Source organism: Tympanuchus pallidicinctus, unplaced genomic scaffold, assembly GCF_026119805.1.
Source record: "Tympanuchus pallidicinctus isolate F22 unplaced genomic scaffold, pur_lepc_1.0 scaffold4, whole genome shotgun sequence".
In the NCBI taxonomy this organism is placed as follows: domain Eukaryota; kingdom Metazoa; phylum Chordata; class Aves; order Galliformes; family Phasianidae; genus Tympanuchus; species Tympanuchus pallidicinctus.
This window is the reverse complement of record NW_026294758.1, coordinates 2,949,709-2,964,556: the sequence shown is the minus strand read 5'-3', so window position 1 is coordinate 2,964,556 and position 14,848 is coordinate 2,949,709. Positions and strand designations below refer to the sequence as shown.

Sequence of the window (14,848 nt, the reverse complement as noted above, 5' to 3'; positions counted from 1 at the left end):
GTGCCTGCAGCTCGGAAAGCAAATGGTATCCTGGTAAAGAGGGGTGGCCAGCAGGGACAGGGTTAGGGTTAGTCCAAATCTGGGCACACAGTTACCTAAAATGATGAACTGATTCCACCTTTGTAAGCTAGTTTCAGCACAGCTAAGTGTGATGGAGTGGTTACAGAAATTGCAGCCTTGTTAGCTGTATGTTGTATTTCTTAACAAATGAGAAGCATTGGCAAAGTTTTCTCATCTCATTACTGTGAATATAAAATAATTTTTCATTCCTGTAGTTGTTACAGAAATAAACCGTCTCAGACTTGTGTGTAATTTGATACAGAAAAGCAGAAATGTAAGAAAGAGATGTGAATCATAGAATAGAATCATAGAGTGGCATGAATGGAAGTTTCAGTATATTTTTACTCTGAATTTTGTATTTACTGTATCTGTAGAAATTCCTCATGCTATTGTTTCTTTGGCCTGTATTAGCAGTAATGACTGCTGCCAGTGCTGTTGATGAAATAAAAACGTTCCTGACTTTAATGCTACTTCTTTCTGCTTGGCTGAGTTTCAGAGGCACTTGTTCATTTGCTGTAATATTCTAAACAGACTAATGAGTAGTGACCTTTTTAGGCCACTTCCTTTGTGCGTGACCAACTCAGTTAACATCCATTTTGATCTGCTGGCATTTAAAAAAAAAAAACAAAAAAAAACAAGTGTCAGGCTGGCCACGTCCTTTTGACTATGGATGACTAAGGGCTAGGAAGAGCACAACCAGAGACAAGACCTGCAGCAGAGAATAATCTTGTTAATTAAAGCAACTCCAGTGCCTTTGATTTCCCGATTTCTCTGTAATTACATCAACTGTGACTTTGCCTTCAGGGTGGTGGTTTATTGAAAGAGAAGTCAAAGATGTTTTAACAGTGATCAAACTTCTTCAATTTAATCATCAGGAATCTAAAACCATAAGTGGTTCCTTTACAAGAATTGTTATTGATTTTAGTAAATATAACACAAAGCAGAAATAACCTTTTATGTATATATATAGATATATATTTTTCCTTTTTATATGGTAATGCCTATGTAAGTAGATGAGAGCTGAAGGCTGTTATCTGTGTACTCGAAGACTTGGTTTAGGCACAGCCACGTCTGTAACTTTACTTGATTGTTATGGAGGAGAATTTGCCATAGGTGAATTTCACTGGAGATATGAAACATCTCTTGAAATAGAAAAGGTATTTACTTTTGCAGAAAGCAAGCTCTGGCAAATCCCAGAGCTGCTTATAGCATTCGATTGCTGCTGACGTTTGTCCTTTTGGTCCTTTGACTGGTGTCAATTGAGATTCTTCTTCTGTTCCACCGTCTTCTCCCTTCCCTCCCTGGACTAATCAACTTTCATTTCTGCAAAACAGCTCTCCTCTCACTTCAGATGCGTAGCTTAAACCTTACTTTGTTCTTGAGTTTCTTAAACCTTACTTTATTCTTGAGTTGATAGGCCTACAATCTCTTTTTTCTTTTTTTTTTTCTAAATTTTTATTTTCCTCTCTCTTTCCTAAGAATGAATTATCAGGATAATCTCACTCGTTCCATCTGTAAGTTTTTTTTTTTTTTGCCTACCTTTCACTTCTGCACTTCTTCAGTTTAAGGAAGGTGATGTTGCTCTCTTTTCTCCTTTCAGTGACTGTAATTCTATGTTTAATTCCATCATTTGTCCTCTCCTTGCAGTGCACTGGTTTGTCACTTCCTAATTTTTAAAGTCAAATAATGTCTGCATTATATTCAGTTTTCCCTTGCCCATTTTATAGCTTTAGCTTGGATCATACGTTTGCATGACTCTGCTCACATGTTTTTTGTCATATTCTGTGATGTTTTTTGCTTGGAACAAATCATCCTTCCTGGATGTCAGCCTGGTACTTGGCTGTGTTGTTACTGCAAGTATAACTTACCTTTGGCTTTGACTTCTTTTTCCTCTGTCTTTCTTTATATCATTTGTGAAATATACCAATTATGTCCATAATTTCTGTCAAGTTTCTTTTTAAGTTATTTTACCCAGTTTCTAAAGCTATTAACTGTCACAACTGTCTGTAACAGGTTTTGATTCACTTGTCTTCTCGTGAGCATCCAGAAATAGATGAAGTCCTGTGTTTTGTGGCTTTTCTGAGTCATCAGTAGTAGACTGTACATGATTTATACTCTAAAGTTGAATGTTATAGGAGGAAAATGAGATATTTATTTCAGATGGTAGCCTTTCTAGCAGTGCTTTGAATGGATGCTAAAATGGCAGCTACTAAGGCTGGATTCTTTTCCTGACCTAGTAAATTTTTTATCAAAGATTTTTCAGAAGAAATGTCAGAACTTCGAAGTTTTATTTAGGTATAAAAGTTTTTAAGCCTTTAGTAGTGGGGCACTACTGAAGGAGTGGTAGAAGACTGATGCTATGATGATGCCCACTGTTACAGTGGTTACCAGCTTGACATAATATTTATGGACATTAAGGTTTAAAATACTGTAAAGCTTAACATTGAACTATATTTGTCAATGAATGCTTTGTACGCAAGCTTTTTTTCTTCTTTTTTATTTTTTCAGACCTGGGAAAACTTACTGCCTTCTTAGTTGCTTTGAAATAAAGTCGGTAAACATGCTGATGTAAAAAATTTCATTGAAGAAAGAAATATTAGAATAGAAAAACTGATATGGTGAACATTTATATTGAAAAGTAGTTAGGCTCAGTATAACTGCAGCCAAGGAGCTCTAAAACATTTTTTATTTGGTTGACCATCAGAGAAACTTGTTTTTTTGTCTTTGAGTACTTCTTGCTTGGGTGACAGGGAAGACTGTTAGTAACTGCTTTCAGATCTTAGAGATTGGATGGATAATGAGAGTCAGCCTCAATAGCAGGAGAATAGTAGCAAAAGTGAGACATCTAGCAGCAGAGCATCTGGTGGAAGCTGCAGTGTTTGATGCTGTAGATATTTGCAAGTAGATATTCTCTGGATAATGGGTATCTGTAGCTTCGCAGACTGAATTCCAGTGCTTCTTCTAAGAATGGCTGGATTGACATACTAGAGGGAAGGGATGCCATCTGCAGCCTGGGCAGGCTTGAGAGGTGGACCTCAAGAAGCTGAGCAGGGCCAAGTGCAAGGTCCTGCACCTGGATGGGGGCACAGATACAGGTTGGGTGGAGAATAGCTTGAGCGCAGCTCTGATGAGAAGGATTTGAGAGTGTCAGTTGATGAAAGACTCAGCATGAGCCGGCAGTGTGCACTTACTTGTGGACAAGAAGGCTGAGAACCATATCCTGGGTTACATCAAGAGAAGAGTGACCAGGAGGTTGAGGGAGGTGATTCAGCCCTTCTGCTCTGCTCTTGTGAGATCCCACCTGCAATACTGAGTCCAGCTGTAGGGCCCCAACACACGAAGGACATGGAGCTGGGAGCTGGTCAGACAAGGGCCATGAAGATGGTCAGAGGGCTGGACCTCCTCCTCTGCAAGAACAGACTGAAGGAGCTGGGTCTCTTCAGCCTGGAGAAGAGAAGATTCCAAGGAGATCTTGTAGCATCCTGCCAGTACCTGCAGGGGCTTACAGGAAAGCTGAGGGGCTTTTTATAAGGACATGTAGTGACAGGATGAATGGAAATGGTTTTAAGTAGGAAGAAGGTAGATTTAGATAAGATATTTAGGAAGAAATTCTTTCCTGTGAAGGTGGTGAGATACTGGAACAAGTTGCCCAGTGAGGCTTTGGATGCCCCTTCCTTGGAAGCAGGGAAGGCTTTAAGGCCAGGCTGGATGGGGCTGTGAGCAACCTGCAGGAAGTGTCCCTGCCTACAGCAGGGAGTTGGAACTAGGTGATCTTAAAGGTCACTTCCAACCCAAACCATTCTATCATTATGTCCATAACTCCTAGGAAATCGTAAATCAGGAATGGCACTCTATGAACAAGAGTGCTCAAAATGGGTAGGTTGGTATTTCTTGTGACATTGCTTGTGTGGTGCAGCAGTGGTGGTCCTCTTCAGCTTTGTAATGTGTGAAATTTTGTTTTCTTGGTACTTAAGTACACTTAGGTATTTTGAGAATAGTCCCATGAAGTTTTTCCTCAGTGTTTAATAGAACTTGATTTAGAAGCTTGATGAATGGGAGTTTTCGTTAGGTGGAGGTTTTAGCCTGTAAAATCATTACAGTTGACTGGTGTTTTGCTATTTCTAATGTAAATGCATGTTAATTGTATTCAGTAATAGGGAATTTCTTCATTAAAATGCCAAAGAGATGAGCAATTAAATCCAAATGTGCCGTTTCTCTTGGGGACTTGCATATAACTTCTTTTGAACTTTGAGTATGAGTGTGTGAAGTTGATTTGAAAACATTAATATGTGAAGAATAAGCAGCCAACGCAGCATGGGTAAATATCTATGTAGGCCAGTCTGAAAGTAGTGCCTTGTGTTTATATCCATGGAAACTGCAACAGCAACAAAGAGTGCAGTAATATTGTTCGACAGAGCAGCTACAAAACATTATTTTTCAGCACAATTAGAGTCACCACCGTTAGCTGGGGATTCTTGTTGGCAAAATTTAACAGAAGATTGATGGGAAAGTTCAACCTCTACTGCCACAGCACCACCTCCCCTGTTAGGTTAGTTATTCTTGCCTGAAGATTGTGCATCACTTGGTCTGTATATATTTATTTGCATCTAAGTATAAATAAATATAGATATTATTATTGTAACTATCATTCTTTTTTCCTACGCCTTTTCTTCATCTTAGTAAACAGTTTTTATCTCAACCTAAGAGTACTACTTTGTCTTTTCTCTGATTATCTCCCATCTCAGTTGTGTGTTGTTTAGCTACCTGCTGGGTTAAACCACAACAAGGAACCACTCTGCAACAAAGAGCAGGACGCCTAGATGGTCAGCAGCTTGACTGGGAGCCAGCAGTGTTTCAGCAGGATTGTAGACATGAACTTCATCATGAAATTAACTCACAGTGATGGTGGTGTAGTGCTGGAGCGGTCTGTTTGGTATAATATAGCCATAAAGCTTCAGTCCGTGGAAGTGCTTGGTTCAGCTTGCTTAGGGCGTTAGCAATTACTCCTGCTTTGGGTGGGAAGCCAGGGCAGATGACGTTCAGAAGGTCCCTGCAGTCTGAGTTACTTGGAGTCTGTTTATAGCTTTGTACAGTTGTGCTCTGTGTGAGCTCACACCTGCGGCCTCTCAGAACGGGCACTGCTAATTTTCTCAGCATAAAATCACACTGTTACAGAGCAAATTGTTCCTGCCAGTGTTTCCATGAAGTACCTGGCTGCTGTCTTCTTGTTAGTTTTTCTGAGCACACTTGCTAAACCAACTGCGTTAATTATACAAGCTGTGTTTCCAAATTGTGGAAGAAAGGTTAGTTTTGTGTTGGACTTCTAGCTGTTTTAATCAGAATGGAATATTATTGGATATGCTTTGATTCTATAATAAAGTACTTCAAAGCAAATGTGTAATTGGCTGTGTACCTTAAAAACAGCATCTCAAGTATCCCTGAAAGATTAAGAGTAACTTAATGATGTCTAATAGAAATAAAATGCCAAGTATTCAGCAAAAAAAACCCAACACATCGTATTGATGAAATCCAATAACTGTTCACTTTTTAGTAACAGGTGTATTATCTTAAAATACATTATTTGTTGTATGACACCGGGAAACTGGCTTTTTAAAATAACGTTTATGAAGGAGATTGTGGATTCAAAACTGAAGTGAAAGTTCACCAGAGCTGCCTGCTATTTACAAAAGGGACACTAGAGTGTAGCATTGCATTTGCAGTGCTCCTGCAGCTCTGAGCCGTCGGTAGGCGCTGAGCAGGACGTTCATCTGCCCCACACTGCCTTTTTCATGTCGTATTAGGACTCTGAGTTGTTCTCAAGCTCTCTGACAACAAAGCTCAGTTTTTCTACCATCTGTAACTGAAGTGAATAGTTATGCCGAAATTGAAGATTTTGTTTAATATTTAATCATCTCCTAGAACCGGTTATAAAGCTGTTAACCGTATTTTTTTTCAAGCTCATGTTCACTTACAGGTAGATTGCAGAGAATGGTGGGTTTTCTTTCTAATATGAATATTTACTATTTAAAGACGTAATTTTGCTTGTTAGAAGGCATCCACTTTTCTTTTTGTGCTATCTGTAGGTTGGCACAGGCTTTCTGTTATGTGTTCATTTGTTTTACTTAAATAGATTACAATTTGATTTCATTGCTTTTCTAGTTATTTGTGAGAGGAAAAATGCTTACATTCATAGTTCTGTGTGAGTAGAAGAATCAGGTGATGAGATACGGCATTGTGGAGTGGATTGAGAAATATAAATACTTAGCACTTCTTTTAATTGATGTCCAAATGATGTGTGTGTTCTGAGTCTGCTTTCACTTTAGGTCAGTGGCAGAATTCACCCCTGAGGTTACTTGGTGTGAGAGTGACCATGTAACTCTGCTTTTACGTCTGCTTTGTTGCAAGCTAGGATTCAGGCATAGTTTGCTGTCTACAAACAGAGTAAATAAGTGCCAAAAGGGTCTGTACTGTCTGTCCCTAAAATATTGCATTAAATAAGGTGGTGTTACATAGGTGGACCTGAATTTCAAATATGGAAATAGCTGTCACATATGTGATTAGATTACTATAAAAGTCAGTTGTGTTTATCACATGGTCTGATGCTTTTGGAACAAGAGAATGTTGTAGAACTACCCTAGGAAAACTGACTGTGGAAGAAAGCTGAAAATCTTCATGAAAGACTTGGAAAAACCAGAAACATTTGCTAGAAGTGTTTACTCTTGCATAGATTCCTGCAAGGTTTCACATAATGAGAAGTTGCAATAATCTCTTTTTAGTCAAAAAAGCAACCACAAAATAACAGTAGGTGAAGCTTTTCAGTAATTTAACTTCACATAGCATAGCAGGTTTAAAGAGCTTCAGCTTTGCAGTGCTGGAGGCAGCTGAAATCTTGCATAGAATTGCAGAATTGTTTGTGTTGGGACTCTAAAGGTCATCCAGTCCAACTCCTCTGCACTGAGCAGGGACACCCACAGCTCAGTCATGGTGCTCAGAGGCTGGTCCAGCCTAACCATGAGTGTCTCCAGGGATGGAGCATCTGCCACGTCTCTGAGCAATCTGTTCCACTGGTTCACTGCCCTTATCATAAAAAAACTGTTTTCTTATATCCTTTCTTCTCAGGTTGCACTGAAAGTAGTGCATCCTATTTATTTCCATGGAAACTACAACAGATGCAAAGAATACAATAACAGTGTTTGATGGAGCGAATTCTCAGCTACAAAATGTGATTTTTCCACACAGTCACCACCGTTAGTTTTGCATTTTCTCCTGTTGGGAACAAGAGCCTCTCTTGTAAACATCTGCACCAGCAGAGGTGACCCACTGGTGCTGTCACCACTGCTGAAACACTCCACCAACTGCCTTACTGTGCTCACATCCACTCTTTGTTCTCTATAAATGCTCAGCAAGCGTTAATGAATGGCAATTGGGTGCCTTTTTTTGCACACTGAGGAATTCGAACACCTTTGCTTCATAGGCACATCCATGTCACATGCAACCTTGTCAGACTGCTCCTCTGCTGCCATCTATTGCATGGCAAAAAAATGTAATGGGATATTGTCAGTGAGGTTCAACCTCTATTGCCATACCGCCAACGTTATGTTGGCCTCTGGTGTGTTGGGTCAACATAATAAGATAGGAGACATTACTTTCAGATAAGCCCTTGTACATAGTCAGAAATCAATATATCTTGGGTTGATCCAACCAAAGACCCGCATTAGAATCAGTGCCACCAAAAAAAGGAAAGTGCCTGTATCTGAAAACTCTGGATGGTGCATTAAACTGTTTCCAAAATGGGAACGCAAAAAGCTTATTAAAAAAAAGAAGAAAAAAAGATTTTCAAGTGGAGGTTCTTAAAATTGTCACCTCAAACCTTCCTTTAATTTCTCTGCTCTGATTTTTTAATTGAAGATGCACAGACTCTGAACTTTGTACATGCAGGATTTTGCAATCTCCAGCTGTGTGGTATTAACCACTTTTCCTAGAGACGTGTATGTGAAAAAGGAGGGAAGCACTGAGCATTTATTTCACTGAAACTGAAGCTGTTGTCTTTTCTACTTAGCTGCAATGGCATTATATACTAGGCAGTTCTGCTTTAACCTGGCCATCCGTTACCTTAATTTCTTCACTAGAACTGAACATAAAAAAACGATCTGAAAGACATGGACTGCAGTAGGTCAAGAAGCCACTAAGCTATAAAACAGTACAGAGAAGTAAAGCTGGTTGTAACACAAAGTACCTGCTGTTTGATTTGCTTGCCTAAGGACACCAAGCTGAAAAATCTGGCTTGAGTGGCACTGCTACTGCCAGACTCGACTGGCATATGATCTGACTTCTTTTTACTTTTATAATATGCACAGGGTAAAATCTCTGTCCATGAAGCTCTTTGATAAGTGTTTTTATTGATCAGACTTTTTCATGTACCAGCGTGGCACTGCATTTATACAGTGTTATCACAGAGAAGAAACCCTGGCATTTAAAAATTGTACTTCTTCCTTCTTCTTTAGTGAAGAGTTGACCCTGATATTGCAGTAGGGCCCCTGGCAGTGGAAAGTAACACCAGGGCTAGATGCCATTTACCTGCACTCGACTGAGCTATGGGAACAAACATATTTATGTCCCTCTTCTCTTTGACCAGATGTGCTTGTCTCTGCTTTTGGGAGTTTAACTCTCCCATTTTCAGCCTCCAAAAATGGAATGTGAACTCTCCTACCCACGTTCGGTATCCTTTTGTTTCTAGCTGTTGTTCACAGAGCTCACTAGAGGCGTCTCTGCTTCCCCCATCCTGTAAATGCTTTTGCTTTCATTAGTTCACATAATCACCTAGAAAATGTGAGATACCATCACTGTCCTCAGTCTTTGTTTCATTATGCTTCTCAAACACTGTAAGCTGTAGAAACCTGCTGCCCTCTCACCTGTGTCTCAGTTACCACCCTTTTCACTTGGGTGAAGCCCAGTGTGTGGCAGAGGCATGGTTGCTTGGCCACTCAGCAATTGAGTGGAAATCAAAAGTTAGCCAGTTGGAAGATATGCTTTCTGTTTCTCTTGTATCTTCCTCTTGTTTCTGTTCGCAGTGTATTTCATAGCCTCACTCCAATCAGCAGCATTTATGTCTGTGTTGTAATTTTGGTGGAGCCAATGGATGGGAAAGCAGCCTAAAAGAGGTGCCAGATGGCAGATGTTTGGGTTTCAGTCTGTGCAAACTCCCACCGTCCTGGCTGGGAAAGGAGAGGAGGACTGGCAGACATGTAGCTGTTGTGAATTTGTCCTTGCATTCTTGGCACAGATGAAGATTAGTCCCAAGAGAACCACTGCACTCACTGCTGGAAGCATGAGGATACATCCATGGATGCACACTCTATGCTGGTTGTCTGTGTGTGACGTGTGCTAAGACAGCTCTCACCCTCATGTTTTTCTCTTGCAGTAAATTCTTCCTTAGTATTTCTTCTTATGAATTCAGGAATGATGTTCCACAGGCAGAACGTTGAAAAATAAAAACAAAGTACTGTAATCCTCCAGATAAGAAACCTCACAGCCACTCCACTCACAGCAACCATCTTAGTGGTAATTGAAAGGTTTCTTTCTGCTTACCTTCCTTGAAGTACTGAATTGTGTTAAAACTGAATTGTGGAAAGCCTAAATCAAAGGTATTTTTCAGTACTGCCTTCACAAATTGTCAACTGCAGATACAAGTCAACAGCATGCACAGTTACCTTGACTTTTAACATGTGACCGCTTAATCAATCAAGTGTAATGAACAACATTACAGCTGAAGACCAGCTATATTTGCTACTCCTCAGGTAAGCCTTGAAGAAGACTTTGAAGACCGTGTTGAAAGCCACTGAAACATGGAGATGAGGCACACGTTTGGTGACACTGATTTGTGGGCAGTGGTGGTTAATGATTGCACTAGGTGTTCTTAGAAGTCTTTCCCAACCATAATGATGCTATGATTCTGTGATATTCACTTCTAGACTACCACTACCTAGAAACTGGTCATCACAATGCACAGCCTGTTGTCTTGTTTCAGTTTTTGCTGGGAAAACAGACCGCATTATTTTGGAGCAGAACATCATAATTTAGATGTAAAGAATGAAAGGAAAGCAGTGAGAGCACAGCGCATGATTTTTTGTTGTATATGAAGACAGAGAGTAATTTTTTGAGTCCTGCCAGTATGTCTGGTTGCTTTGTCATGAGTTTTTAAACGAGAAATGCTGAAAAACAGGTAGAAAGATGTTGGACAGCTTTGAGCTATAGTGAAATTGCTTACAGGTGAATATTACCATAAAAATTGTTCTCCTTCGAATTCCTCTTCCTACTCCTGGGCTTTTCTATCATATTCTCAATACTGCTGTTTTGCCTGGAGTCTGGTGCAGATTGCTTTCATTTCCAGAAATGGATGAAAACTTATAGTTGTCATTAACTGAGTCTCCTGGTGCTCTGCCCTTGCTCTTCTGTAACATCAGTGCCATACATTGCACACGACAGAGCACATGCTTTCAACAGAAAAAAAGCACAAAAAGCCTTTTCAGCCTGGGTGGCCTTTCTGAGAGTGAAGGCAGCTTTTGTGGTAGTGGGACGGGACTTCTCCTGTTCAGAACAGTTTCCTAAATGATTACTGGTATAAACTCATAACATACATTTCGTGTAGGGATAAAGTGCGTGTTGTATTTTTTATTTTTTTTGTCTCAGCACAATAACCATTACATGCCAAGGTGAGAGTACAGAAATAAGTCTTTGTGCTCCTAGGATGGGGTTGTAAAAGTACCCTACCCATTCAACATAATTGGGCGCCTAATTGAGTACTTAAAAGTAATGTACATACACATGTATGCCATTAAGTTATATTGGAAAGTATTCTGTTTGTAATTGTGTGTGCTCTGCTCCCTACAAATCAAAGTATGGTTGATTCTGTGATGATTTAGAACCTTTTTTACAACATTAATAACGCTAAAAAACAACCCGTGAAGAACATGAGCCAGCCACGGAAAATACAAAGAACATACACCAGAAAAAGGGAAACTTGGAGACTTGAAAACAAGTAAATTATATCTGTCCAACTTTGTAATAGTAAATGCCCTGAGGTCAGAAACCATCAGAAACTGTTTCTGCCTGCTAATAAAAGCTAGGGAACAGTGCAGCTCTTTGTATCAGAGTTGCCAGTTGACTATTTTGGTACCTTTATGTAGTAGATTTTCACATCCTAATCTCTCCTCAAAAGAAAATACAGTCGCGGGGAGAATTCTTTTGCTAATGAAACCAGGCATGGGGTGGTTTCGTTTCAGTAATGAGGAGAAGCTAAGGGATCTCACTTTGAGAGAAACAAGGGAATATGTTGATCAAAAGAGGATGAGCTTTTATTTAGCGCCCTGGGTGCAGGCATCAAAAAGCCCGTGGGAGTGTCTGCTGCCTCCAGGTTGTTAAGAAACTGTTTGCAGATGTGTTTGTTTAAATTATCTACATGAGAAGATTAAAATTTGGAAGAAAGGCACTGTCACAGTATTGGAGATCCTGTGATCTCGTCAGATCTGGAAGCCGGGTTGGTTTCCTGTGGCTCAGAGTGAAGGCCATTGCTAGACCCCACTGAATGCTGAAGTTGGTGAGCTCTTCATTTTTGTTTCAAAGCCTTTAGTAATTAACTGATACCCCAGAATGTTCCTCGTATATGGAGGCGTGTCAAGGGGAAAATGCCAGTTCTAGAAATGGAAAGGAAAGAAAGAAGGCAGGTTTTTGGAGCATTATATTGGAAGAGCATATGGGAATAATTCCATTTTGTCATTTTTTTTTTGTTCATGAGCTTTTTAGTATAAATATTTTAAAATAATTTCTTTGATCAGTAGCAATTTCTTCCCCTCCTCCGTCATGCTCAGTTCAGATTTGGCTATTGTTAGATGACTTTTAACTGGTTCCCCTTGGCAAGGGAAAGTAATCTTTCTATGGCAGTAGTTAGGGCTAGAAAGAGGCAGGGATCTTAAATTAACGCAACCTGCAAGCTGTTAAAGGCCAATTTATCCACTGTTATTGCCTTTTTTACTGCGTTGCCATTTACAGGTAAGAGCTAATGTTTTATTTTAAGATGGTCTGAGTAAAGAACAGTTATGCTGGGTTAGATCACTTAGCTTGCTTAGTGGAGTGCTCTTGTGGGCAAGCATTGCAGTGTCAGTGGGGCTGGCCACGGGCTTGGCCTGGACCTGAGAATTAACTTCAACACAGCACATCTGCTGCAGTGGCTTCTTACGTTGTCTCGTGTGTGATCAACACAAAAACTGCTAACGACAAAAATCAGGAGGAGGCTGCAGGTCGAGGTGTGCTTGGAGTTGCTTGGATTCAGCTGAAAATCCCAACTTTATTTTCTTCATCTTGGAGGGTTTGTTGTGCAGGCAAAGTGAATTGTGAGTAATGATAATCAGATCAGCGTTAAGGAAGTCCATTGTTTTTCCAGTAATTGCTCTGTGTATGCTGTAACAACTTCAGTGATTCTGTGCAGCTTTAAGCTTAATTCTTCGCTTCTGTTTATTCCTGACTCTTAAGCATATTAGTTTAATGCCAAATATATGTAGGCTAATTTATTTGAATACGATTCTCCCGTTAAAAATTTTAACGATGCATGCAATGCACCAAAAAACATCAAATAGTTGTGCTAGTTTTTCAGACTTCAATTGGACTTCAACTTGAAATGCATGGTGCTGTTTGTTTTCATACTTCTTGTCTGCTGTGTGTTTCAGAACGAATGAAATGATAAAAACTTGATATACAGCATATTTTTGGGGTTTGTTGTGAGTATACCTTAAAATATTATATTATACTATGAATAGTCCTTCAACTGTATTAATTATATACTCTGTTACAGCATTCTGTCTAACTTGAAACAGGAACTTGGTATAAAATGCAGTAACAAGTTCATATAATTGGGGTATGGTTGCTCCTCCTGAAGGTGATGAAAGGGTTATGAAAGTGCTTTAATGCTAACCAGACCACAGAAGATGTCTGAACAACGTTTTCAAAATTCAGTTTGAATGAAAACCTTCTTTTCTTTCTGTTTTAAAAGCAGCAGAGATCTCAGAATTTTTTGTCATGTTTCAAGGTACTGTTTCATGAGGAGGGAGTCCTTAGTGGCCCTTTTGGGGCAGGGTAAGGGTTGGTGCAATATATTTATGCCACTGCTGATTAATTTTATTGTTTTCCCCTCTGTTTTGTCGTGTAGCCGCCCTCAGAAGGTGTGTTTGTGTCCATTCCTGCCGATACATCCACTGAAAATCTCCACCTGCTTGTATATAATTCAGCATCCTGCAGAGGTGAGTAAAGATGCAAGAGTTCAGCTACTATCTTAGTGCAGCAAATGGTCTACAAGAGGAAGCAATCATGTTTTTAACACAGTAATTTTTCCTTTAAAATCAGAGAGCTGAGGTACCAGTTCATCCCAATTACGGTGACTTCTGAAAACATGCTTGACTTCTGTGGTTTTCATATACACAAGACATCTTTCTTCATTTGGATAATCCCATTAAATTTGGAGGTCTGCTTGGTGTGGCACAAACTGTTGCAGGAGGGAATCTTGATACAACACAGAATTATTCTCTTACAAATATGAATTAAGCAATGCATCTTGGTAGTGACTCGAAGTATTTAGATAATGGAAATTTATAGTTTAGTTTCAAAATAATCTGTTTCTGTGATTTTTTGTTTTTGTTTTTTGTTTTGTTTTGTTTTGTTTCACTTATTGAAGTGAAGCACATGAAAGAGCTACTGAAGGAACAGCTTTCTTTGCAGTTTGCATTGTTTCCTGGTAAAGGTACTTTTGCTTTTCAGAGACTCTGAGTAGCTTTAAAGTGTGTCCTGGACTGGACTTTATATACAATGCATCCTTTTATGCATTTTGCCCATTTCATGCCTTCAGGGGTTTAATGGGCTCTTGATTTTTGATTTAGCTATTAGAGGCGTTTATACTGATGTTCTATTTTCTGTTAATAATGCAGTATTGTGCTGGACCACAAGTTTTGGAAAAAAGTAGCAAAATGTACCAGAGAGCCATGAACTGATATTTGAATTGTGTTGAACGTATTGTGCTGAAAAGTACTAGAACAAGTTTACATGGTCTTTCTAGATCTCCTGATCATCCATCTGACATGCTATCTTTCTTTAGTTAGGTTTAATTAGCAGCTTTCTGTTACGATAGGGTGCAACTGTTGCACAGGTATATGTTCATGGAAACAAGTGGTTAGAGCAGTGCTATCCAAATAATGAAGACATCAGAGCAGAAAAGATTAACTACCTGGCTGTAGAAGGGAACTTGGCTTGTAGGAGGCAAATCCAAACAAAAGCTGAAAAGCTAAGAAAATGGCTTATGATGACTTTATTTGATCACAAGTGATTCTTTTGATATGAGAATGGCAGAGGCATACTTGCTAAAGGGTAGCTTCCTTGTGCTGTAGCTGCCTCTAATCAAAACTCAGTCAGACCTCGAGGCAGATAAACCTTTTGAATGTAGTAACAGCATCTGATCCTTCAGGCTGCCATGCCATTATAGAAGTACGTTTCAGAAGTATCATTAAACTAACCAAACAGAGAATGTATTTCTCCTGCTGTGCATCAGTGATGACTTTCATCCTCCACCTGTTTTGTTATTTATTGGGTTTTGCAGTTTCCAGTGCAGTAAGTAGACCACCAACTGTGGAGTGATTATTGCATTGTGACTTATATTTGGGCAAGAGGGTAAAGCATGAAAGTGAGAGCAGGATTTCCTGCTCCTCCACTGTCCTTCAATCCAGAAGGCATGCTGTTGGATACATTC

At 39.5% G+C, this 14,848-nt stretch overlaps 1 protein-coding gene across 1 annotated transcript in view; it reads left to right on the top strand.

Moving 5' to 3' along the window:
• The window catches only part of DTWD2 (DTW domain containing 2), a 63,938-nt gene that overhangs the window by 2,446 nt on the left and 46,644 nt on the right, over window positions 1–14,848 (top strand). Inside the window, exon 2 of the mRNA XM_052701363.1 lies at window positions 13,262–13,352. Within this exon, the coding sequence (XP_052557323.1) occupies window positions 13,262–13,352 (91 nt within the window). The remainder of the gene's footprint in view (window positions 1–13,261; window positions 13,353–14,848) is intronic.